Below are 25,743 nucleotides of genomic sequence, written 5' to 3' on the forward strand. Positions count from 1 at the left end.
CAGTACTCAAAGGGATTTGTTAGATAAATAGCATAGCCCCCTGACTCCATGAATACAAAACTCTGAGGATTGTGTTCTCCACTAGGGTCCAGAGTTTCCAACATGAACAAGCTTCATTTCCCTCTGTAGCAACCTCCTTCATAACACAATCTTTACTGACTTCCACTCCTTAACTTTTATCCTGAGTCTTTTATATTTAAAGCAGCTTTCTTGTAGACGATACATAGCCTGTTTTTTAATCCACTCTGACAGTTTTTGTCTTATAATCAATGAAATTAAAGTGATTATTGATATAATTGATGCAATAACTACCATGTTTGTCATCGTTTTCTATTTGTTAAATTTGTTCTTTGTTTCTCTCTCTCCTGGTCTTTTTCTGCCTTTTCAGGTTTTAATTGAACAATGTATATGATTCAATTTTATCTCCTCTCAGTGTATCAAATATACTTCATTTTAATACTTTTTTAGTAGTCTATCTGGAGTTTATAACTTACATATTTACTAATCTAAGTCCACCTTTACATATCACTATACCATTTCACATGTAGTGTAGGTGCCTTTTAAGAGAGTATTCCTGTTCCCCTGTCCTTTCTGACATTGCTGTGATTCATTTTACTTATTTATATGCTATAACTACCCAATTCAGTTTGGGTATTATTGTTTTAAAAACAAAGTTAACTTTTAAATAAATTTAGATATATCCATTTTACCTTAATTTATTCCTTCTATAACACTTTTCCTATATACTTTTCTTCCTGAAGTACTCCCTTCAATGTTTCTTACAGGGAAGATTTGTTGATGATGAATTTGATGGGTTTTTGTTTATCTGATAAAAGCAAAACCTGAAGATTTTCTCTTTGTCTTTCTGCTGTATAAATATGATATGTCTAGGTGTTTGTTGTTGTATTGTTACATCCTTTTGGTGTTCTCTGAGCTTCCTAGATCTGTAATTTGGCATCTGCTATTAATTAGGAAAAATTTCACCCATTTTTGCTTCAAATATTTCTTCTGCTCCATTCTCTCTCTCTTCTCCTTCTGGTATTTCAAATACACTTATGTTATACCTTGTGATATTATCCCATAGTTCTTGGATGTCCTTCTGTTCTGGTTTCTTCTTTCCTTCCTTCCTCTTTGCATTTCAATTTGGTAAGATTATATTGGCACATCTTCAAGTTCACTTTCCTCAGCTGTACCATGTCTACTGAAGAGTCCACTGAAAGTATTCTTCATTTCAGTTAGAGTGTTTATTTTTATAAATATAGCAGATTTAGTGTTTTTATTTCTAGCATTTTCCTTTGATTCTTTTGCAGAATTCCCATTTCTTTGTTTATAACCCATCTACTCTTGCATGTTGTCTACTTTTCCATTAGAGACCTTAACGCATTAATCAGAGTTCTTTTGAATTCCCCAATAATTCCAACATCTAGGTAGTATCTGAGATCCGAGGCTTCTTCTAGTGCTTGTTTTTTCCCTTCAGACTGTTTTTTCTTATCTTTTAAGATGATTTGTAATTTTTTATTGAAAGCTAGACATGTATCAAGTAATAGGTCCTGAGATAAATAGACCTTTATTGTGAATATTTCTATTAATCTGTCTAAGCGTTGGACTGTGTCTGTTTTCTGTAGTTATAAGCCCAAGAGGCCTGAAGTTCCTCCACTGCCCTTGATTGTATGTGCCTGTTTAATTTTCTACTCTTCTGTATACACCTCCTCAGAGAGAGTATCCTGCCATCTTTTCAGAGCTAATCCACTATTACACTGGAGCCCTATAGCTGGGTTGGTGAAGTGTGAGAGACAGGGAGTATTCCTAAACCTTTTGATTAGACAGTAATCCTTTAAGGTGTCTGTGTCTCAGAGCTGTGACCATCATATGTGGTTCTCCTGTGGTAAAGCTTCTTTTTTTTCTCTCACCCCAGGCCCCCCACTCCATCTTTTGGCTATAGAATTCTCACTCTGTTTTCTCAAAGCCATGACCTGTGTTGACAATGGTTCCCCTACAACTTATGTGAGACAGAAAGATTATAGGGAGAGTACATTCCTTCCTTGGATGGAATAAGGTCTTTCAATTGAGATGTGGAAATACTCTGTCCTTTGGGAGTAGTCTTCAGTTATAGAGAAGGTCCTTGGCTTATTTCACAGCAGTTATTCTTCCCATTCACCTTCCAGGGACACAAGGGACGCTTTCTCAAATTACCATCATGAAAACCTGGTGGAGTTCAAGAAAGGAAAGCCTGTTTGGGGATCCCTATAAGATTGCAGCCTCCAAGAGTTTCTTTCTCACACCAGGTTTCTGTCTCACACACTGTATAATCGGCCATGGAAATCATCACAAAGTTCACATTAAGAGTTCCTAGCAGCTCATGGCTCAGCAGCTTCTGAGCCAAGTAAGCAGATGCTAGTTGCTCTATCTCTGAATGTGCCTGTCTCTTCAGATTCCGAAGTGGTATTTAGCCCTGTGGCTTCTGTTCTTTGAGAGTTCCAAGAAAAATAATTGATTTTCATTTTCCATAGATTATTCTTGTTGTGAGGACAAGAGCGATGACTTTCAAGCTCTGTATGTGTCAGAGCTGAAACCAGAAATCTTTATCAACTTCTACTATTGTTTCCTGAGATCTCAAATAAACCGCTTGATCTCACCTCTTTGTCTCGGTGTCTATTTCTGGGAGAACCTAAGTTAGGAAAATCACTGGGACAATTTACTAGAGAAACTGCTCTGTCTTCCTTTAGATTACTCTCACAACTGAGACATAACATATGCACCAAACCACCATTCCATGTCTTTCTTCTACTTCTCAGAGAAAATGGCTGTTGCCTGTCAACTCAAGAGATTTCTAAACTGAACAAAGTACTCTAAATTACTACCACTCATATTCTACACTGGGACCCTTTGTGGAATCTACTGATATAGAAGTCCCTTGTTGGAATTTTATATATATGAATGCCATTATATATATCTATCTATATATCTATATTGGAACTAGAGTACTACGCACCTCAGCTAGCGTTCAGCTTTGGTACACCTGATACACATTTTCTGCCTCGAAATGAGATCCCCCACAGCCTTGCTTTCTGCACAGGGAGACAGCAGAGTGATGTTAACTTTCAGCCAACTATTGAAACATGCTGTCCCTCAGATTTCTCCAAATATGAATAGAAAATTCTAACTCAGTCTTCTGGTATTGTCTCAAGTTGTACTATATACTAGCTTAAATTAACCAGAGGGTCTAAAAAGTACTAGCCATAGGCCAGGGCTTCCAGTAGGATCCATGGATGGAAAAGAAACAGATGCCTCCAAAGAGACATTGTCTTGATGAGGAGGAGGATAGCCAAGTGAGATAGACAAGATTATACTTTGACTGAGGCTTGGGGATCCATACTTCTTTTACCTGAACAGGTTCTAAGGTTAGAAATCATACTGTTTATCCAGTGGTTGTTACCAGCTAAATAATCACAGCATGGAAGTAGATAAAACTTTATGAATGAACCCTCTTGCCTTGAAACTATTGTAATTCTGAAAGAAGTTGTCAATTTCGAAAAACAGTTTTATTTGCTCCCATTCTTATAACGTGGACATTAAAGTATACATTGTCCTTGCTATTAGGTTGTACTTGAATTAGCTCACCAGAACTGTCTCTAGGGATATGCTGTTCAATACACAGCCTTTTTAGTAGTCAGTCTCTGCTCACCTTTGATGGTGGTATAGATGAGTTTCCATTTCTTGCGGAATCCTTGGAAAAAAACCTTACATTTAAATGCACATTTTAAACTATAATTCTGTTCATTGCACCTGTGACTTTTGATAAAATTGTGACTTTCTGACTCAACCCTTAGTTGTCTCTCTATTCCTTAGAATTGTCTTGTTATCCATTCCTTAGCCTTTGAGGTAATAGAGCCTAGCCCTTCAGAACAGAATGACATATATTTTGAGACAATAGCATAGAGTTTTATCACCCAGAAAGTGGTTGCCCTCTTGCCTAATAGGGAAGGATTTAAACCAGATAATAATAACAACAGTTTTTCCACATGCTTCATTTGTACCCTATCTCTCCCTTATTGTTAATATAGCTTTCAGACTCCAGGGCCCAAAGGTGTTCTATAGCTGGTTTCTTCCTGAATAAACTTTCTCTTCTTAACATTAAAAAGAAGATAAAAGAGGGAAAGAATACAGAATAACGTGTTTCTCTTCTAGAAGGATGATAAGGGAAGTCATCTTTGAGGAAAGAACATTTTAGTAGAGATCTGCCAGGAATGAATGAGTGTTTCATGCAAACATCTGGTATAAGAACATTCCAGGGAAAGTAAGTAACAAGTCCAAGGGTCAAAGTGAGTGTATAATTAAGAAAGTTTCAAAAACTTTAAGGAAATAAAGGTGGCTAAAGTAAAGTGAGAGAGAGAGAAAGAATGATAGAAGATGACGACAGAGATGTAGTGTGAGTAACACGTAGAGTAGGACTTGTAGGTCATTGTAAAAATATTTATTCTGATAATGATGATGTACTATTAGAGAATTTTGAACTGAAAAATGGTATCATCTAAAATTATTCTAGAAAATGTATTTTGTCAGAAAGACATTCATAGAAAATACCAGAAAAACTGGTAATCTTCTCCCAGTTCATCTTAAAAGTCAAGTCCAGGACAAAGACGACTATACAAGTAGTTTATTTATTTGGGGCATGATCCCAGGGAGCAGAACTGAAGTTCCAGAAAAGTAGAACAGATAAGAAAAGCTAATATAAGGATATACTTACTGTTTGCCACTAGTGCAGTAACTGGTGTTCCTTCTCACTGGGAATCTCTGTGGAATCTTAGAAATGTGTCTCAGAAGTGTCTGCCTGGTAGATAAAAGGGGAAATAATTTATCCTTGAGTTCTTACCCTCCACAGTGGTCAAGGGTGGACCTAAATGGTATTAACTCCTCAGCATTCCGGGGTGGTACATTTATTAGTGCTGAGTGGGAATCCACAAGCTCCCATATCATGAGTCAGAGAAGCCCCTGGATGGTAAGGGAAAGATGCCTCAACACAGCCTGGGGCAAACTGCAGTCAAGTGGTACCACATGAGGCTGCTGGAGAATGTCTCAGAACCTGTCACTTCGGTAATAACTGGAACAAGAGATACAGCCCAGAAGATGTGCAGTATTTATAGAATGTGTAGACTATGGATTTCCAGATGAAATGTCTTCTATCTAGATATCCTCTTAGAAGAGAACAGTTTTGTGATCTCTTCCTTGATTAATCTTTTCATTACAATCAAATTTTAACAAAGCCTTTTTTTTTTCGCTTTCTCTCTTTAGAGAAACTATAATGAAATTTATCCTGCTTATAAATCACAAGGATGCTTTTATTCTTGATGGAGCAATAGGAGAGACAGAGACAGAGGCAGAAGGAGAAAAGAGATTTTCCAAAGTATTTTAAGTGTCAATTACATACAAATATTTTTTAGCATTGAAAATAATTATATACTAACAGTGCCCAAGCTATTTATATCTTTGCAATTTTAGCTACTTTAAATAGAGTATTTCTAGCAGAAATATTGGTTGTAATATATGATTACAACTACTATTTAGCAATGATAATTTATATGTAATTTGGTATTAGCTCTAAAGATGTCCCCCAAATGACTGGGTACCACAAGCCCAAACATGAGCACAGCTACTTTAATAATCGTGTATCTCTAGTGCTGCTGGTTTCTGTTATATTTGTTTTTCATACACATGCAAAGCAGAAAGGGCAGTGCTAATATTCTTTATTTTTTATTATTTGTCAAGTGTCTGCCAGTGCTGAGCTCTGTTAAAAGCTCTGGAGATATCACAGTCAGCAAAGCAGGTGTGAATCGCTGCTCTCCTGGAGCTCACCGTCCTCAGGGAAGGTTACTCAATGGCACCGAGATATGGTTGACTTTTAAGAGAGGCTGACCATCATTTGACGCTATATGTTACGCTGATGCCAACATGAAATGTATCATTTTGTAAAAGAAAGTTTTCTCCCTTCAAAGTTCTACTTTGATACTATTCATTTTAAATATAGGGTAGATGGAATGGCCCTGTGACTGTGGATAAACCATTAACTTCCGTTTCAATTTGCTGTTCTGCAAAAATTATTGCACTGCACAGTTGCTAAGGTTGCATATTGAAAGATTCTTGACTTATAACTTTGGAATTACATACTGCTTTCCTGAAGAGAAGGATTCAAACTTTACTGTTTTTAGATATATGTAAAATGTGATGGGTTTGGATGACTTGACCAGCTACAAGAAGTTCACCCCTTCTTCACTCTCTGCCATCATACTCAGTGGAGCATTCGGAAGTGTGTACATAATTGAACAGAATGCGTTTGCCTGATAGAGGGGGAAAATTTGAGGTTGAGGAGGATATATGAGCAGCTGTGTTCCTCTTTCATCTTATTCAAATGCATTTCTTACCTTCTGCAGGGGGATGGCTGTGTTGAATATGTGTATATTGTGCTTTACAATACCAGTCCATGCTTCTTTCAACACCATCCACAGTGCAGAAGGAGAGGGGCCAGGGGACACTGGGCATGTCAGCCTAGCGAGGGCTAATTTTGTCTGCATACAAACTTTAAAAATGTTTTTTCTTGCCATTGAAAGCCTTCGTTCCTAAGCCCCTTCTCCCCCTTCACACACACAACAGCTACCCTTTCCTCATCTTCCAGGATCCTCCAGTTTACAAACTTTTTTTAAGTGTATAATCAGTGACAGTACATATGACTCTTTTCCTTATGACACATTCAATAACCAGTCCTTCTATTCTACTAATGTTTTCTAGAACACAGCCCTTACTTCTTCCTGCAGTTTATATCAAGTTGAAAGTTCTAGCCTAAAAATGATTCTTACTGTGAAATTATTTGCAACCTTAACTTCATTTATGCCATGTTTCTTTTAATATCTTAGAGGAAGATACAGAGATAAAGCAAGAGGGCAAACACATGCCAAAATATTAACAATGATTTCATTAAAGTGAAGGCTTTATAAGAGTTTATTGTCATCTTCTTGTAATGTTTCTATAGTTCTGAACATTTTTCAGATTGTGAGGTATAATCAGAAAAATTCAGAAAACTAAAATACAATGAGGACTAAAACAAAGAGAGGGAAGACCTATAGCACAAAAGAGACTAAGAATCATATAAGATGATGGTAACATATGGGCCTTATTTGAACAAACTATTTTAAAATATTAGACAATTAGAGTTATTTGAACACACTGACTGGATATTTGATGATAGTAAGGAATGATTGTGGGACTTTGTTTGTTTAGGTCTGATGCTGATTTCATGATGATGTTTTTAAAAAGTTCTTCTGTTTTAGAGATACATACTGAAAGATGTACAGATGACATTGTATGAACTTAGGAAAGTCTTTAAAAATTATCTGAGGCAGGGGAAAGGATATGAGGTAGGAGAGGATAAAATGAAAGAAAGTTGACCCTAAGGTGATAATTGTTGAAGCTGAGTGATGGGTATGAGGGAGTTATTATACTGTACTCTCTACTTTGTTTTCTGCTTAAAATTTAAACATAATGAAGTGCTATGGATCAGATTATTTGGGTTCAAATATGAGCTGCACATTTATTCGTTATATATCCTTGAGCTAGATATTGAACTTTCCTGTGTTTTAGTACTCTCACCTGTAAAATGAGGAAATGTCTATAATACACATCTCTATTATTTTAATCATGATTGAATGAGTTAATACATACAAACTCTTAATCGGTGACTGACCCTAAACAAGCACTGAATAAATGTCAGCTATTATTTTTAGATTTGTTTTTCTCTTTCAAATCTATGCTAAGTCTAATGCTTTTGAAGAATGCAGTTTACCTAAGAATCTCAGTTTGCTTTACTCAAAATTTTCCCACTTTTGTGGAATGAAAAATTAAGAAACAATTATTGCTTCTCTGGAGGAATATCAATCTTAGGAAGACAAAATAAACCCAAAAAAACCAAAAAAAAACCCCTTACACCAAAATAAGAAATAACCAAAAATTTAGAAAGAAGAAGTAGCTTAACTGTAATTATAATTAATGGGGAGAATCAACTAGTTTGCAAAGAAATTACTATTCTAAAATATTGTTTTGAAAGCTAATTCTGCTTTGAACCAAAGACTGTTGCCATTATAATAAACTCACACTGATTAGAATTTTATCTCTGCTCTGTACGCTTTAGCCATGAAATCATAGTACTTAATTATTGTTTCATTTAATTGGATAGTCCACAAAGTATTATTTTGAAGATTTTGTAAAAATTCAGTAAGCAGTTTAGATCTATGAGACTCATTTTCATCTTTTTAAACTAACTTTTTTTTAAAACAGATTGGATGCAATCAAAAAGAATAATGTGGAATATTTCACAAATCTGCTGAGAAATGGTAATTTTTCAAATTGACTACTCATATATGAACAATTTGAATGATTTTGCAATTTATCACCTCTTGCTGTGCAGTTGATAAAACTAATCAAAGATAATGACGAATCACTGTCTTTAAAGTGAGAAAGAGGGCTATGTATATACAGACTATGGCAAATGCATTATGCATTACTACAAAGTATACTACAAGTCATACATATGAATGATGGTGTACATTATGATATGATGTGTACACAAATATATAGCGCAATAAAGTAAGGAAAGTATTAATCATTTATTAAATTACAATTAGTAAACCACTTTCAAATTTTGTAGAAGCAATTTAGACATTCAAACTATAAGTTCTTTCTAGCCTGTATATTTAGTGAGAGGACGATTGTCATTGACATAGAGAAGACTGTGCCGTTTCATCTCCAAATCCTTGTGCCTGAACAAGTCAGTGTCTTATGGTAACACATAAGAGGCCTGAATATGTAGTTATTTTGAATTTTAAAGAAGTTGAGCATGAGACAATATGTAAATTAGAAACGTAATATATTCTAAGGTAAGGATCGAAGTTTAGGTCTTCTTTATATCAGCATTTCAGTGAAAGACTTGGGCAGTGTTTCAACATGTAATGTTTATTCATGTCTGGTAACATGAACATTTAAGGAAGCATGAAATAGCAAGTAAATTTAGATTTAAGAAAACCTAAGACCTACAAACATTTTGCTATTTTATGCTTTGTAAATGAAAGCTAATGGTAACTCACTGCATTTTTCATATTTTCAGGAGTTTGATTGTATAGTCATCTTTATTTACTATCAGCATGATGAAAGCCATCTGTTATACAGTTTAAGTCTTTTCAGTTTAGGTAAATAACTTGCAGAAAAGAATCTCATTTTCCAAAGACTAGAGAATTTTTAAAAGTTCAACCTAAATTGATGTGGGTCAAGATGAAAACATTAGTCAAATGAAAGCTACTTGGGATGAATAAGTTGCAAACAAGCAAACAAAAAAACCAATCTTGAATATTTGCACACCAATATGGACCTCTTCATAAAAGACATATTTTAGATGTTTTTCAGAATTTTAAAATTTTATGTTAGCTAAGTCATTGCCAGAAATCAACAGTTGAATCAACAGCTATATGAGTTTCATATTTTTTTCTATGCTAACATAGCATAGGAACTTGTTTAAGCAAGGGCTTCTATTTCTTTCTGTGATTTGTTTTTCCTCTCCATATTTCTACTATTCTTTCATCATTTATTTTGACTTCTTCTGTTAATCTTTAATGTTCTTTAACTGATAATTTCTCCTAATTTGGTTTGCTGCTATTTGCTTTGTTTTTCTCTTTCTCAGTTATATTATTTTAATTCTAATTACTATACTAAAGTTGTCAACTGTCAGAAGAAAGGAAACTCAGAGGAAAACTAATTGCTTCCTTCCTTGAAATTTTATTTTGCAGGATTATGCTGAGAAGGAGAAACAGCATAGCAAAAGCTCTGGAAGATCTGAAGGCCAATTTTTACTGTGAACTCTGTGACAAGCAGTACTATAAGCATCAGGAGTTTGACAATCACATTAATTCATATGACCATGCCCACAAGCAGGTAAGAAAGAGGTGTCAAAAAACCTCTAATATTTCTGAACTTTTGTAATAATTTGAATTGTGTAGACTGTATGAATATAATATATTTTCTTTGCTGTGCAGTTTTTAAAGATGTCAATCTGGGGTCATAATTTGATGACTTACAATGAAAGACATTTTTTAAAAAGCACCAAAAGTAAAGTCAGAAATAAATAACCAATATAAAGAAATACCATTCAGTTGCCTTTTAGTAACTGACAGTAATTTGAAAATTGCATTCTTCAGGTGGTGATCCTCTATATTTCAAATTGATTAATTTCAAAATATGTTAATCAACTAAAGATATTTACCAAATATAAATGAATTTATTCATAGTTCTTTATGGAAGGCATTTCCCATTTAAACTACCATAAACGTATGAGAAACAAGTTTTGGTATGGTAAAACCAATCTAGGGTTACTGGTTAAATAAATAATATGTATATGATTTAGTTTATTTTAATACTATTTCATTTCCCTATTGATTGAAAATCCAAGATTGATTTTTTTTTCAACACTGTATGTAAAGATTAGTTTAACATAGTGACATCAGAAGTGACATTAATAATATAGATTCTGTTTTTCTCATATACTTTACTTATATCAATGCAACTGCATACATTGTTTGGCTTACTTGACATGATTCAGTACGCTTAGTTATTGTCAACTTATAAATACTTTCCTTTTTAGCCATCACTCACAAATATCATCCAAATGTCATTTTGGTATTAATAAAGGTACATTTTTTACCCATGAACTTACACTAAGTTTCCATTAACATTTACCATAAGTATGAAAGAGTAGGGGGAAATGATTACATTAATTACTTATGGACCAATGACATGTATTTTCTTTTGTTGTCAGTTTTTCCATTCTCTCATACAAACAAAACTGAACAAAACTGTGCTTGGGGAGGCTGTTGCAGGGAGAACATTACCCTCTGCTTACATATGTCATTGATTAATGCTGACTAAATTTAATGATCTGCCCTTGCCTTTCTTTTCCTGGTAGTAGATCCACAGGCACACCAGTTAATGAAAAGGTTTTGATGGAAATATCATTCCTTTTCTTACATAAAACACATTCATATAAGTATATCATTGCTTGATTTGAACATTAAATCCGTCAGGAAATAGTATTGATTTCATTCTTTGGTAACTTGCATGTGTTTTATAAAAAGATTCTGGAATGCTCTTCCCGATGTGGTAACTCTAAGAAAGTTGTTCCTCTGATTTTTCCTAATATCTTCCTGTATTCCTTACAAGAGTGCAAAGATGGAGTGTTATTTTATCAGCAAGGTATTAAAATGCATTTATAATTTCTTTTTGGCTTCACTCATGAATAAACATTTCCTATTAGCAACTAAAAACAAACATATGTATGTTTCATGGTGTAAACTAGGTATTTGGAAATGTGTGTGTATATGTATACGTGTATTTTAAGAATATCTTACCAGCTACATCTTAATGTCCTTTGCCAAAGAGTGCTTTGTTCAACCATAGGTTGTCTGGAGGATCAAATTCACTTAGATTATCAGAGGACCTTTCCATTTCCATATTCTAAATGAAGTTAAGATACTATATACTGTACACAGATAAGCTAAGGGAATTCAGGGTAAATTTGGTTTGTTCTTTTGAAGGAAGGTCTGGTCACTTGATACTACTCAGGGACATCAGGCTCTGGAGACAGACTATCTAAATGGCCATGAATTCTGGTAAATAGCAGAGTCTTAATTGATTAATTTAACATAAGACTATGTTACAGTAGCTGAAAGTACTTAAAATCTATATGATCATTGTATTCCCTCTCCATAGGATTGTGGCATATGTTTGAGACTGTCTTCCTAAAGAATGCACTCCCTTTTCTGAACAGACACTTTATCCCAATGACAGTTAGCTCTGTTTTTACCACAGGATTCCCAAACCTTGGCCACTTCGAATTAAGTAGAGGGGAACAAAATTTGGAGGTGGGCAATTCAGATATTTTTCTCCTGAGAATTGGAACCAAGGTAAACAAACAAAATACAAACCAAAAAACACCTATCGCACAAGACCTTCAAGATGGCGGAGGAGTAAGACGTGGAGATCACCTTCCCCCCAACAAATACATCAGAAATACATCAGAACACCTACTGAACACTGGCAGAAGACCTCAGACTTCCCAAAATGCAAGAAACTCCCCACGTACCTTGGGTAGGGCAAAAGAAAAGAAAAAACAGAAACAAAAGAATAGGGACGGGACCTACACATCTAGGAGGGAGCTGTGAAGTGGTAAAGTTTCCACACACTAGGAAGCCCCTTCACTAGCAGAGATGGGGGGTGGTGTGGGGGAATCTTTGGAGCCGCGGAGGAGATCGCCGCAACAGGGGTGCAGACAGCAAAGCGGAGAGATTCCCGCACAGAGGATTGGTGCCGCCCACCACTCACCAACCTGAGAGGCTTGTCTGCTCTCCCGCCTGGGTGGGTGGGGACTGGGAGCTGAGGCTCAGGCTTCGGAGGTCAGATCCCAGAGAGAGGACTGGGGTTGGCTGCGTGAACACAGTCTGAAGGGGGCTGGTGCACCACAGCTAGCCGGGAGGGAGTCCAGGAAAAAGTCTGGAACTGCCTAAGAGGCAAGAAGCCATTGTTTCAGAGTGCGTGAGGGGAGGGGATTCAGAGCAACGCCTAAACGAGCTCCAGAGATGGGGCGTGAGCCATGGCTATCAGTGCGGACACCAGAGACGGGCATGAAACGCTAAGGCTGCTGCTGCAGCCACCAAGAAACCTGTGTGCAAGCACAGGTCACTATCCACACCTCCCCACCCAGGAGCCTGTGCAGCCCACCACTGCCAGGGTCTCGTGATCCAGAGAGGGCTTCCCCGGGAGAACATACAGCATGCTTCAGGCTGATGCAACGTCACATCAGCCTCTGCCACCACAGGCTCGCCCCGCATTCCGTACCCCTCCCTCTGCCCAGCCTGAGTGAGCAGAGCCCCCTAATCGCTGCTATTTTAACCCTGTCTTGTCTGAGCGAAGAACAGACGCCCTCAGGCGACCTACATGCAGAGGCAGGGCCAAATCCAAAGCTCAACCCCGGGAGCTGTGCCAACAAAGAAGAGAAAGGGAAATTTCTCCAAGCAGCCTCAGGAGCAGCAGATTAAATCTCCACAATCACCCTGATGTACCCTGCATCCGTGGAATACCCGAATAGACAACGAATCATTCCAAAATTGAGGTGGTGGACTTTGGGAGCAACTGTAGATTTGGGGTTTGCTTTATGTACCTAATTTGTTTCTGGTTTTATGTTTATCTCAGTTTAGTATTTAGAGTTTATTATCATTGGTAGATTTGTTTATTGATTTGGTTGCTCTCTTCCTTTTTTAAAAAATATATATAGATATATATTTTTTTTCCTTTCTCTTTTGTGAGTGTGTATGTGTATGCTTCTTTGTGTGATTTTGTCTATATAGCTTTGCTTTTACCATTTGTCCTAGGGTTCTAACTGTCCTTTTTTTTCTCTTTTTTTAAGTATTGTTTTTAATGCTTGTTATCATTGGTGGGTTTGTTTTTTTGGTTTGGTAGATTCGTTTCTTTCTTTTTTTTTTCTCTTTTTCAATTACTTTTTATTTTTAATAATTATTTTTTATTTTAATAACTTTATCTTTTTTCTTTTCTTCCTTCTTTCTTCTTCCTTCTTTTCTTCTTTCTTTCTTTCTTTCTTTCTTTCTTTCTTTCTTTCTTTCTTTCTTTCTTTCTTTTCTCCCTTTTCTTCTGAGCTGTGTGGCTGACAGGGTCTTGGTGCTCCAGCCGGGTGTCAAGCCTGTGCCTCTGAGGTGGGAGAGCCGAGTTCAGGACATTGGTCTACCAGAGACCTCTGGCACCTTGTAATATCAAATGGCGAAAGCTCTCCCAGAGATATCCGTCTCAACGCTAAGACCCAGCTCCACTCAGAGACCAGCAAGATCCAGTGCTGGGCACCCTATGCCAAACAACTATGAAGACAGGAGCACAACCCCCCCATTAGCAGAGAGCCTGCCTAAAATCATACTAAGGTCACAGACACTCCAAAACACACCACCAAGACGCGGTCCTGCCCACCAGAAGGACAAGATCCAGGCTCATCCACCAGAACACAGGCACCAGTTCCCTGCACCAGGAGGGCTACACAACCCACTGAACCAACCTTACCCACTGGGGGCAGACACCAAAACAACGGGAAACTACGAACCAGCAGCCTGCGAAAGGGAAACCCCAAACACAGTAAGTGAAGCAAAATGAGAAGACAGAGAAACACACAGCAGATGAAGGAGCAAGGTAAAAACCCAAACAGACAAAACAAATGAAGAGGAAATAGGCAGTCTACCTGAAAAAGAATTCAGAGTAATCATAGTTAAGATGATCCAAAATCTTGGAAATAGAATAGAGAAAATACATGAAATGTTTAACAAGGGCCTAGAAGAACTAAACAACAAACAAACAATCATGAACAAAACAATAAATGAAATTTAAAATTCTCTAGAAGGAATCAATAGCAGAATAACTGAGGCAGAAGAAGGGATAAGTGACCTGAAAGATAAAATAGTGGAAATAACTATCACAGAGCAGAATAAAGCAAAAAGAATGAAAAGAATTGAGGACAGTCTCAGAGACCCCTGGAACATCATTAAACGCATCAACATTCGAATTATAGGGGTCCCAGAAGAAGAATAGGAAAAGAAAGGGACTGAGAAAATATTTGAAGAGATTATAGTTGAAAACTTCCGTAATATGAGAAAGGAAATAGTCAAGTCCCGGAAGAACAGAGAGCCCCATACAGGATAAATCCAAGAAGAAACACACCAAGACACATATTAATCAAACTATCAAAAATTAAGTACAAAGAAAAAATATTAAAAGCAGTAAGGGAAAAACAACAAATAACATACAAGGGAATCTCCTTAAGGCTAACAGCTGATCTTTCAGCAGAAACTCTGCAAGCCAGAAGGGAGTGGCAGGACATATTTAAAGTGATGAAAGGGAAGAACCTACAACCAAGATTGCTGTACCCGGCAAGGATCTCATTCAGATTTGACAGAGAAATTAAAACCATTACAGAGATGCAACAGCTAAGAGAATTCAGCACCACCAAACCAGCTTACAAAAAGTGCTAAAGGAACTTCTCTAGGCAAGAAACACAAGAGAAGGAAAAGACCTACAATAACAAACCCAAAACGATCAAGAAAAATGGTAATAGGAACATACCTATCGATAACTACGTTAAATGTAAATGGATTAAATGCTCCAACCAAAAGACATAGACTGGCTGAAATGGATACAAAAACAAGACCCATATATATGCTGTCTGCAAAGAACCCACTTCAGATCTAGGGACACATACAAACTGAAAGTGAGGGGATGGAAAAAGATATTCCATGCAAATGGAATTCAAAATACAGCTGAAGGAGCAATCTCATATCAGACAAAATAGACTTTAAATAAAGACTATTAAAAGAGACAAAGAAAGACATACATAATGATCAAGGGATCAATCCAAGAAGAAGCTATAACAATTGCAAATATTTATGCACCCAACATAAGAGCACCTCAATACATAAGGCAATGCTAACAGCCATAAAAGGGGAAATTGACAGTAACACAACAATAGTAGGGGACTTTAACACCCCACTTTCACCAATGGACAGATCATCCAAAATGAAAATAAATAAGGAAACACATGTTTGAAATGACACATTAAACAAGATGGACTTAATTGATATTTATAGAACATTCATCCAAAAACAAGAGAATACACTTTCTTTCTCAAGTGCTCATGGAACATTCTCCAGGATAGATCATATCTTGAGTCACACATCAAGCCTTGGTAATTTAAGAAAATTAAAATCTTATCAAGTATCTTTTCTGACCACAACGCTATGAGACTAGATATCAATTACCAGAAAAAAATCTGTAAAAAATACAAACACATGAAGGCTAAGCAATACACTATTTAATGACCATGAGATCACTGAAGGAATCAAAGAGGAAATCAAAACATACGTAGAAACAAATACAATGAAAACATGATGACCCAAACCCTATGGGATGTAGGAAAAGCAGTTCTAGGATGGAAGTTTATAGCAATACAATCCTACCTCAAGAAACAAGAAGCATCTCAAATAAACAACCTAACCTTACACTGAAAGCAATTAGAGAAAGGAGAACAAAAAAAACCCCAAATTTAGCATAAGGAAAGAAATCATAAAGATCAGATCAGAAATAAATGAAAAAGGACATGAAAGAAACAAGAGCAAAGATCATAAAACTAAAAGCTGGTTCTTTGGGAAGATAAACAAAATTGATTAACCATTAGCCAGACTCATCAAGAAAAAAAGGGAGAAGACTCAAATCAATAGAATTAGAAATGAAAAAGGAAGAAGTAACAAGTGACACTGCAGAAATACAAAGGATCATGAGAGATTACTACAGCAAACCATTTGCCAATAAGATGGACAACCTGAAAGAAATGGGACAAATTCTTAGAAAAGCACAACCTTTCGAGACAGAACCAGGAAGAAAATAGAAAATATAAAGAGACAAATCACAAGCACTGAAATTGAGACTGTGATTAAAAATCTTCCAACAACAAAAGGCCCAGGACCAGAAGGATTCACAGGTGAATTCTATCAAACATTTAGAGAAGAGCTAACAGCTATCCTTCTCAAACTCTTCCAAAGTACAGCAGAGGGAGGGACACTCCCAAACTCATTCTGCGACGCCACCATCACCTTGATACCAAAACCAGATAACGATGTCCCAAAGAAAGAAAACTACAGGCCAATAGCACTGATGAACATACATGCAAAAAATCCTCAACAAGATACTAGCAAAACACAATCCAACAGCACATTAAAAGAATCACAACACCATGATCAAGTGGGGGTTTATCCCGGAATGCAAGGATTCTTCAATATAACGGCAAATCAATCAATATGATAAACCATATTAACAAATTGAAGGAGAAAAACCATATGATCATCTCATAGATGCAGAAAAAGCTTTTGACAAAATTCAACACCCATTTATGATAAAAAAACCTCCAGAAAGTAGGCATAGAGGGAACTTACCTCAACATAATAAAGGCCACATATGACAAACCCCACCCCAATATCGTTCCTCAATGGTGAAAAACTGAAACCATTTCCTCTAGATCAGGAACAAGACAAGGTTGTCCATTCTCACAACTACTATTCAGCATAGTTTTGGAAGTTTTAGCCCAGCAACCAGAGAAGAAAAAGAAATAAAAGGAATCCAAATTGGAAAAGAAGAAGTAAGCTGTCACTGTTTGTAGATGACATGATACTATACATAGAGAATCCTAAAGATGCTACCAGAAAACTACTAGAGCTAATCAATGAATTTGGTAAAGTAGAAGGATACAAAATTAATGCACAGAAATCTCTTGCATTCCTAGACACTAATGATGAAAAATCTGAAATGAAAAATTAAGAAACTCTCCCATTTACCATTGGCAAACAAAAAGAATAAAATATCTAGGAATAAACCTACCTAAGGAGACAAAAGACCTGTATGCAGAAATTATAAGGCACTGGTGAAAGAAATTAAAGGATGATACAAAGAGATGGAGGAGATATGCCATATTCTTGGATTGGAAGAATCAACATTGTGTAAAATGACTATATTAACCCAAAGCGATCTACAGATTCAATGCAATCCCTATCAAACTACCATGGCATTTTCACAGAACTAGAACAAAAAATTTCACAATTTGGATGGAAACACAAAAGACCCCATATAGCCAAAGGAATCTTGAGAAAGAAATGTGGAGCTGGAGGAATCAGGTTCCCTGACTTCAGACTATACTACAAAGCTACAGTAGTCAAGACAGCATGGTACTAGCAAAAAACAGAAATATAGATCAATGGAACAGGGTAGAAAGCCCAGAGATTAACCCATGCACATATGGTCACCTTATTTTTGATAAAGGAGGCAAGAATATACAATGAAGAAAAGACAGCCACTTCAATAAGTCATGCTGGGAAAAGTGGCCAGCTACATGTAAAAGAATGAAATTAGAACACTCCCTAGCACCATACACAAAAATAAACTTAAATGTATTAAAGACCTAAATGTAAGGCCAGACACTATAATACTCTTAGAGGAAAACATAGGCAGACCACTCTATGACATAAATCACAGCAAGATCCTTTTTGACCCACCTCCTAGAGAAATGGAAATAAAAAGAAAAATAAACAAATGGGACCGAATGAAACTTAAAAGCTTTTACACAGCAAAGAAAAACTTAAACAAGATGAAAAGACAACCCTCAGAATGGGAGCAAATATTTGCAAATGAAGCAACTGACAAAGGATTAATCTCCAAAACATACAGGCAACTCATGCAGCGCAATATCAGAAAAACAAACAACCCAATCCAAAAATGGGCAGAAGACCTAAACAGACAAAGAAGATATACAGATTGCCAACAAACACGTGAAAGGATGCTCAACATCACTAATCATCAGAGAAATGCAAATCAAAACTATAATGAGGTATCATCTCAAGCTGGTCAGAATGGCCATCATCAAAAAATCTACAAACAGTAAATGCTAGATAGGGGTGTGGGGAAAAGGGAACCCTCTTGCACTGTTGGTGGGAATGTAAATTGATACAGCCACTATGGAGAACAGTATGGAGGTTCCTTAAAAAACTAAAAGTAGAACTACCATACAACCCAGCAATCCCACTACTGGGCATATACCCTGAGAAAACCATAATTCAAAAAGAGACATGTACCATAATGTTCATTGCAGCACTACTTACAATAGCCAGGACATGGAAGCAACCTAAATGTCCATCAACAGATGAATGGATAAAGAAGATGTGGCACATATATACAATGGAATATTACTCAGCCATAAAAAGAAATGAAATTGAGTTATTTGTAGTGAGGTGGATGGACCTAGAGTCTGTCATACAGAGTGAAGTAAGTCAGAAAGTGAAAAACAAATACCGTATGCTAACGCATTATATGGAATCTTAAAAAAAAAAGAAAAATGCTTCTGAAGAACCTAGGGGCACAACAGGAATAAAGATGCAGATGTAGAAAATAGACTTGAGTACACCAGGAGGGGAAAGGGTAAGCTGGGACAAAGTGAGAGAGTGGCATGGACATATATACACTATCAAATGTAAAATTAATAGCTGGTGGGAAGCAGCCACATAGCACAGGGAGATCAGCTCGGTGCTTTGTGACCACCTAGAGGGGTGGGTTAGGGAGGGTGGGAGGGAGACACAAGAGGGAGGAGATATGGGGATATATGTATATGTATATCTGATTCACGTTGTTTTAAAGCAGAAACTTACACAACATTGTAAGCAATTTTACTCCAATAAAGATGTTAAAAAAACAAAACAAAAACAAAAGAAACCTGTCTACTCTCTGATTATGTCTGAAGCTAACACTTTACATATGTAATCTTCTTGCTGTGGCTAAATGCATTGAAAAGTTGAGAAAAACTGGTTTGCTTAAATAGAGGAGGAAAACAAGCACACAGAAAATGAGATCTATGTGGCCATGTAACAATTGAAGGAAACAGTATGGAAATAGGAATTTCGATTCTGAATGGCTTTCAGAAAAATAAGCAGTATTCCATTACTGATATGCAGATTCTTTCCTTGGATTCTGAGAGATATTTCAACTTGGTATTAATAAATGAACTTAAAAGGAAAAATAAACCAAACCCTAGCTTAATACTTCTTTTTACCTGTGACGTAAAAAGCAAAACAAAAATAAACTCTTAGTAAAATTACTAACCTATCTCAGTGCAAAGCAACGTTTTTTGGTCTCCTATAGAAACGCCTACAGACGAAATATTTTACTCAAAGTCCATATAACTTAGCTTTCAGGTAAGAAAACCTACTGTGATTAGGACACTTCTTGCATGGAATTAGAAAAAGACAAAGAGACCACTCATCTCATACATTCTTTCCTCCAGAGATATGATTCTAAGGGCCAACCTGATACAGGGCAAAAGGGAGGGGGGGTTACTGGTGGAATGAACCCTATTCCTGCCACTACTTGCCTTGGGGTAAAATGAGCAAAGGCTTATTTAATTCTATTATTCATTCTTAGGAGGAATAAATGAGAGAATTGCACATGAACACCACTTGCAAGTGTAAAAAAAATAGTAAAAGTTCAGGGTTTAATTAGCTTTTATTATACTACATACTAAAATTTTTCTCCTAAAATGTTTGGGACACTGACAGTTTGCCTCTGAGACTTCCTTTATGTAGGCTTCCCCAAAGTATCTATTTTTACTTCAAAAAGGCTAATAGAGTCTGAAACGTAGACAGATAATCTTGACCTATGAGCTGTTTTGCCTGCCTCATGTATCTTGGCAAATTCGTGTATGGCAGAGTATGTGTTGCATTTGAATTCTAAGCTTCAAAGAAAAATCTGTTTCTCTCATCCACATGCTCCTTGGATAACTTCAGAATCTCTCTTGCGCTTTTATCACTAAGACTTGCTAACAGAGAGTTAAAAAGAGGAGGAGGTTCAGGTGTATGGAGGAGGTGATCACAGTAGTTCACAATTTAGACTTCATTTTTGCAATATTTTCTTTTTACCTTAAAACTTGAAAGCCTTTGGATTGTAACCTTTTAATGACAAGGATTGTTTCCTTTATGTCTTCATCCCTCACAACGTCTAGTGCAGCATTTTTCACAGTTTACACACCAAATCAATGCTTCCCATATAAATAAATGTAAAAAGGCCAGAGTCAAATTCCTTTTGAGGTTTTGTAATAAACGGCAGCTTCGAGGTAGGAAAGAGTTTCAAAAGAATAAAATTATTTATTTATAGATTTATACTTAGATGAAACTAATTGTAAGGAGAATATTATTTATGAGGATGGAATGACTGCTATAAGTTGGACGAGTATTTTGAACGCTTCCACATTCATGAGTATTTTTCCTTTATAAAGTAGCGTTACTGATTATAATATAGCAACAATTTGAATAGCATATATTATGTGTATTCTTAAAAGTGTTTCGTATCTTTTTAACATCAATGTATTTTGATTTGTCTTGTGAGTGTTTTTTTACGTGAGAAAATTATTAAGCAAATAGCACTTTTAGAACTACCTCAGAGGTTTCACTTTCAGTAGGGTAGCACACAAGATGCTCCAAAGGACCCTTGTACTATAAAACAAATAGATCCTCTACAATACAAAGTTTTAATTGAATTGCTGAGTTTCTAGGAAGGATGATATCTCTAAAGACCACGGGGTGGGGAAGTGCTGAGGGGTGCAAAGCTACTGGCTAAAACCTGGGCATGCAGTAATAATAAACTACAAAATGTGGAACTGAATGAAGAGTAAATCACACTATGAGCTTTGTAGTTTGGAAATAAACCATGGTCAGCGGTTGGTAAACTTTGACTAAGACTTCTGGATTAAAATGAATACTGCCCCTAGTTCTTGACTGAAACCTATACAGATTACTCTTGAAAAAAAAAGCAACCTTGATTTAGATTTTCCATTGAATGTGATTAACAAAATCAGGGATCATAATCAAAGATCAAAAACTCTAATCAAAATCTCAATATTTTTTAATATTGAACTTTACAAACTGATTGCACAATTTATATGTAAGAATGAATACAATTCTAAAAAGGCAACTAAAAGTGGGAAGATTTGTCCTGCTGGATGCCAAGACTATTATATATAGCTCTTTTGTTGCAGACTTGGACAGATTGATTAATGGAACAGAATCTAGAGCTGTGACATAAAAATCCACTTATGTTTAGAAATTTGTTAAATAACAGAGGCAGAAAAGCACCTCAGTGGTAAAAAGATTACACTTTCCAGACCAAGTAGTATGTGATGAGTAGTTATCTATATTTTTTTTAAAAGAGATTGACTCCTTCTTCACACAATAAATGAAACATTCAAGCATATCAATGTCAGATGAATTAAAGAGTTTAAAATAAAAATAAAAACTTGTAAACAAATTTAGAACAGTATTGTGGAAAATATTTTTATGACCTCAGAGTAATATACAATATATTTAAATAAGGCATTGAAAGCACAAAGCATTGTAGAAAAGAGTTGGTAAATTTAAACTACATCAAAAATAATATTTTATCACAAGAAATTTTCAGTAAAGAAAGTAAACCACCACAAGCCAGAATTGGGAAAATATATTTGTAATATATATACCAAGAAAGACTTTGTGTTCACATCTTATTAAAAATATGAATTCATGAGAAAAATAAAACACACCCAGTAGAAAACTGGACCAAAATAGAGTGAAATTTACAAAAGAAGAAACACTAAAGACCCATAAATATATTACAAATTAGTCAAAAATGAGCAATAATTTTGTACCCACCAATGGAAAAAAATAAAATTTGATGATCTCAGGGTGATAAGATGTGTATCAATGGAAATCTTTTTTTTTTTTTTTTTTTTTTTTTATTCACACACACACACACTGTATTTTATTTTTTACAAGACATAAATAGACTGACACCAGCATTGGTACATGGATGACCACAACAAAGCAACAATGATTGCAATTACCAAACATGAAACACACTCATACTATGTCATAATATTGACATTCAGTCCAGTAATCCTCCACTGTAACAAGCTCCTTTACTTTGCAGTGAAATTGATTGGTATATTCTTTGCCTCTGAGTCCTTGTGGGATTTTTTTTTTTTTTTTTTTAAATTCAGACAGAAAGTCACAAAAATTATACTCATCCTCATCAGTTCACTCAGTCCCATGTAATTAATTTTTTTTTCATCTTGATCTTTGTTAGCACTTTTATGAGTTCATCAGTTTTTCATTAGAGTTCTGAAAATGCTTATTCATTCAGTTCAGCAGTACAGTCAGTTACCAGAAACCTGTACTTGTCAGAGTCTTTTCCATGAATTTTTGATTACATGAAATTTCTAAAAATCTTATATGATTCTGGTATAATGTCAATGGAAACTTCTTACACATCATTTGTGAAAAGTATGAATTGATCTGGCAACTCAGGAAAACGATCTTACAAATTTATATATTAACATACTGAAACAAAAGTCTCTTAATAATAATCGCTATGAAACAAACAAAATTTGAAAATAAATTGTGATGTATTCACACAATGCAAAATTATTCTGTAGTTCAAATAAACTAACTCTAGGTAATATAATGTGAAAGATCTTAGAAATGTAATATTGATTGAACAAAAGTTGTGAAGACTGCACAGTTTTTATTTTGTCCAGAAAAAAACTTAATGCTATTGTTTTTAAGATTATAAACATGTGATCTATCCCTCTTTGGGAAATGGAAAATGGTGAATATGAAACTCAAGATGGTGGTTACTTCAAGGAGTGAAGTAGGGTGATGTGATACCAAAGGATCACATGAGTATATGAAATAATGTTCTAATTCTTAAACTAGAGAATGGGGTCAGGGGTTATTCAGTTTAATATAATGCTTCATACTATTGCACATATAAAATACTATGGACTGAATCATTAAACAAAGAAATATCATAGTCAAATAAATATGTTCTCAAAGTCTCTGAAAACTATTCATCATAGTTATAGAAGCTGTCTTAATTGCAGTGAGTAGTAATTCAATATTAAATGGAGAATTATAATTGAAGTTATTGTTAGCTTTTCCATGTGCCATTCAAACATTTCACCATTTTTTTAAGAAAGCACATCTCCCCTGTTTATCAGGATCATCTTGTTTGTTAAACTTCAACCATTATGGGAAAATAAAGTTTTCCAGGAAAATGTAAAAAAGGTAGAGATTCATTTCCATTGCTCTTTCTCTCTTATTATCATTTGACCAGATGAGCCCTTAATATTAACGTAAGAAGTGCACAATTTTTTATCATATTTATGTTTTTATAGAACTCTTTATTCAAAAGCCCAGAGAAGCACAGTATTTTATTAACATGCATAAAATCTAATTATATGCAGATAAGTGACAGTTTAAATGCAATCATTATTTTAACCTACATAAACATACAAAATAATAGTTAATTTATTATTTTAAAAATATAGAATTAGTTTTTCGTAACAGAAAATACAGTATTTTAAGGAGAACTATACATCCCAATATCCTAGGACAGTCTCACTTATATCCATCATCCTGGTTAATTATTAATAGAGTCCTTATTTAAGTAATAAATAACATGGTTGCAATAGATATGTTTATTGAAAAACAGCAACATTTTTGCTACATTTTAGAAAAGATGAAGTTTAAGGGAAATGGCATAGTAAGCCTGATCCTTCATGTAAGTTATATATTTACCCCAAACTTAGAAATGTCAAAGGGAACTTTTTAAAAGTCTAAAAAAATCACATACTTATATACATCTTTTGCTTGAGGAAACTATGTAAACATACATTTCATTGTGTAGCAAATGCACTTAAGAGTCAAGAGACCAGGCAGGCTCTATCACAAACTTCTTTTAAGGGCAAACCGTTTTATCTTCACCTTCCAGAGCTCTATTTCCACATCTATATACAGAGAGTTTAGACCAGATGACTTCATTGGCCTATCTGGGTCTAAATTTTAAGGATTCTATATCATCAAGTATAACACAGGTTAAAGCTTATGTGTTCGTCATAAATAGTCATACGTACTTCATTCTCAATTCCACATTTTCTAAGTGATTCTCCTCATGTAAAAAGATTATTAGAATATTTTCCAGTGAAGTTGTCATTCTGAATTCTAGTCATTGAGATTTTTTTTTTTTTAAGTGGGAAACTCACTGTCAGGAAAAAGAAAAGATTTTCCTGTAAACCCTTTTAACCTGTACATCTGCCCTGAACCAAAGCCACACCGTGTCTGTCTTCTCACCTGGTAGCCTATGGGCAATTCAGAGTTATTTTCACTGTAAGAGATTTGTCAACACTGATACTATGAAAAGATAGAAAAGGGAATGATTGCCTTATTGTTGCTGCCCCTCAAACATTTTGTTTTTTACTTTAGCAGTTTCAGTGTGGCTGAAATATCTCCCAAAAGGCACCGAAGTGACCTTAACCCAGCAAGTCAAGATTCTGTACTTTATGGCATGCTGTTTTGTTCTGCTCCAGAGGAAGTCACTGTCAGGCCAGGTTGTTGGAATTTGCTGTCCTGCAGGGACTTGTAGTGCTATAGAAATGGAGCAGCTTTATTCTCAAATTTGAACATTTCCTAATCATTTAAGCTTCTGTGCAGTAAAGTGATACTTGAGAAAGAAATCACTTCTTGATATTTGGGTGTAAATTTTCATCTGCAAAATAATATTTAAAGGTTAATTAGAAAATATGAGATACAGGTAAAGCAATTAATGATTCAGTCCATTTTAAACATCCTTCCTGGGATTTTTCCTGGGGTGTGTATTCATCTAACTGTACTGTTTTGTTGTTTTGTTTTTTTTTTTTAACCATTTGGAGGATCAGAACAAGGGGAAAACTTAAAAATTTCCTCCTATAGAGCATCCCCACTGCCCCAAATGACTGCTCCAAGAGAAGCACACACATATGTCTTCATCTTCAATGAACTGTACTGCTTTGACATTTCATATTCAAACCATGATTTGAATAGAATTAAAATGAAGGTTTTGTCCATTCTTGAGTCTGAGCCAGACTGGATAAAATATTCATTTCTAGTATCTGAACTCATGCCATTGTCCTAAGCTTTCCCCAGTGGAGTTGAAGTCTCCTTCCCTCCCATCTTCCAACATCTATTAGGTTGATGGCTGTCTATTGAGTTAATTAATGTTCAG

General features: G+C 35.5%; 1 protein-coding gene across 1 annotated transcript in view; it reads left to right on the forward strand.

Annotated features, from left to right (window-relative positions):
- Positions 1-25,743, forward strand: part of ZNF804A (zinc finger protein 804A) — a 305,324-nt gene that overhangs the window by 228,277 nt on the left and 51,304 nt on the right. Inside the window, 2 exon segments of the mRNA XM_036857047.1 lie at positions 9,828-9,845; positions 9,847-9,972. Coding sequence (XP_036712942.1) covers positions 9,828-9,845; positions 9,847-9,972 — 144 coding nt within the window.

Source organism: Balaenoptera musculus, chromosome 7, assembly GCF_009873245.2.
Source record: "Balaenoptera musculus isolate JJ_BM4_2016_0621 chromosome 7, mBalMus1.pri.v3, whole genome shotgun sequence".
Taxonomy (NCBI): domain Eukaryota; kingdom Metazoa; phylum Chordata; class Mammalia; order Artiodactyla; family Balaenopteridae; genus Balaenoptera; species Balaenoptera musculus.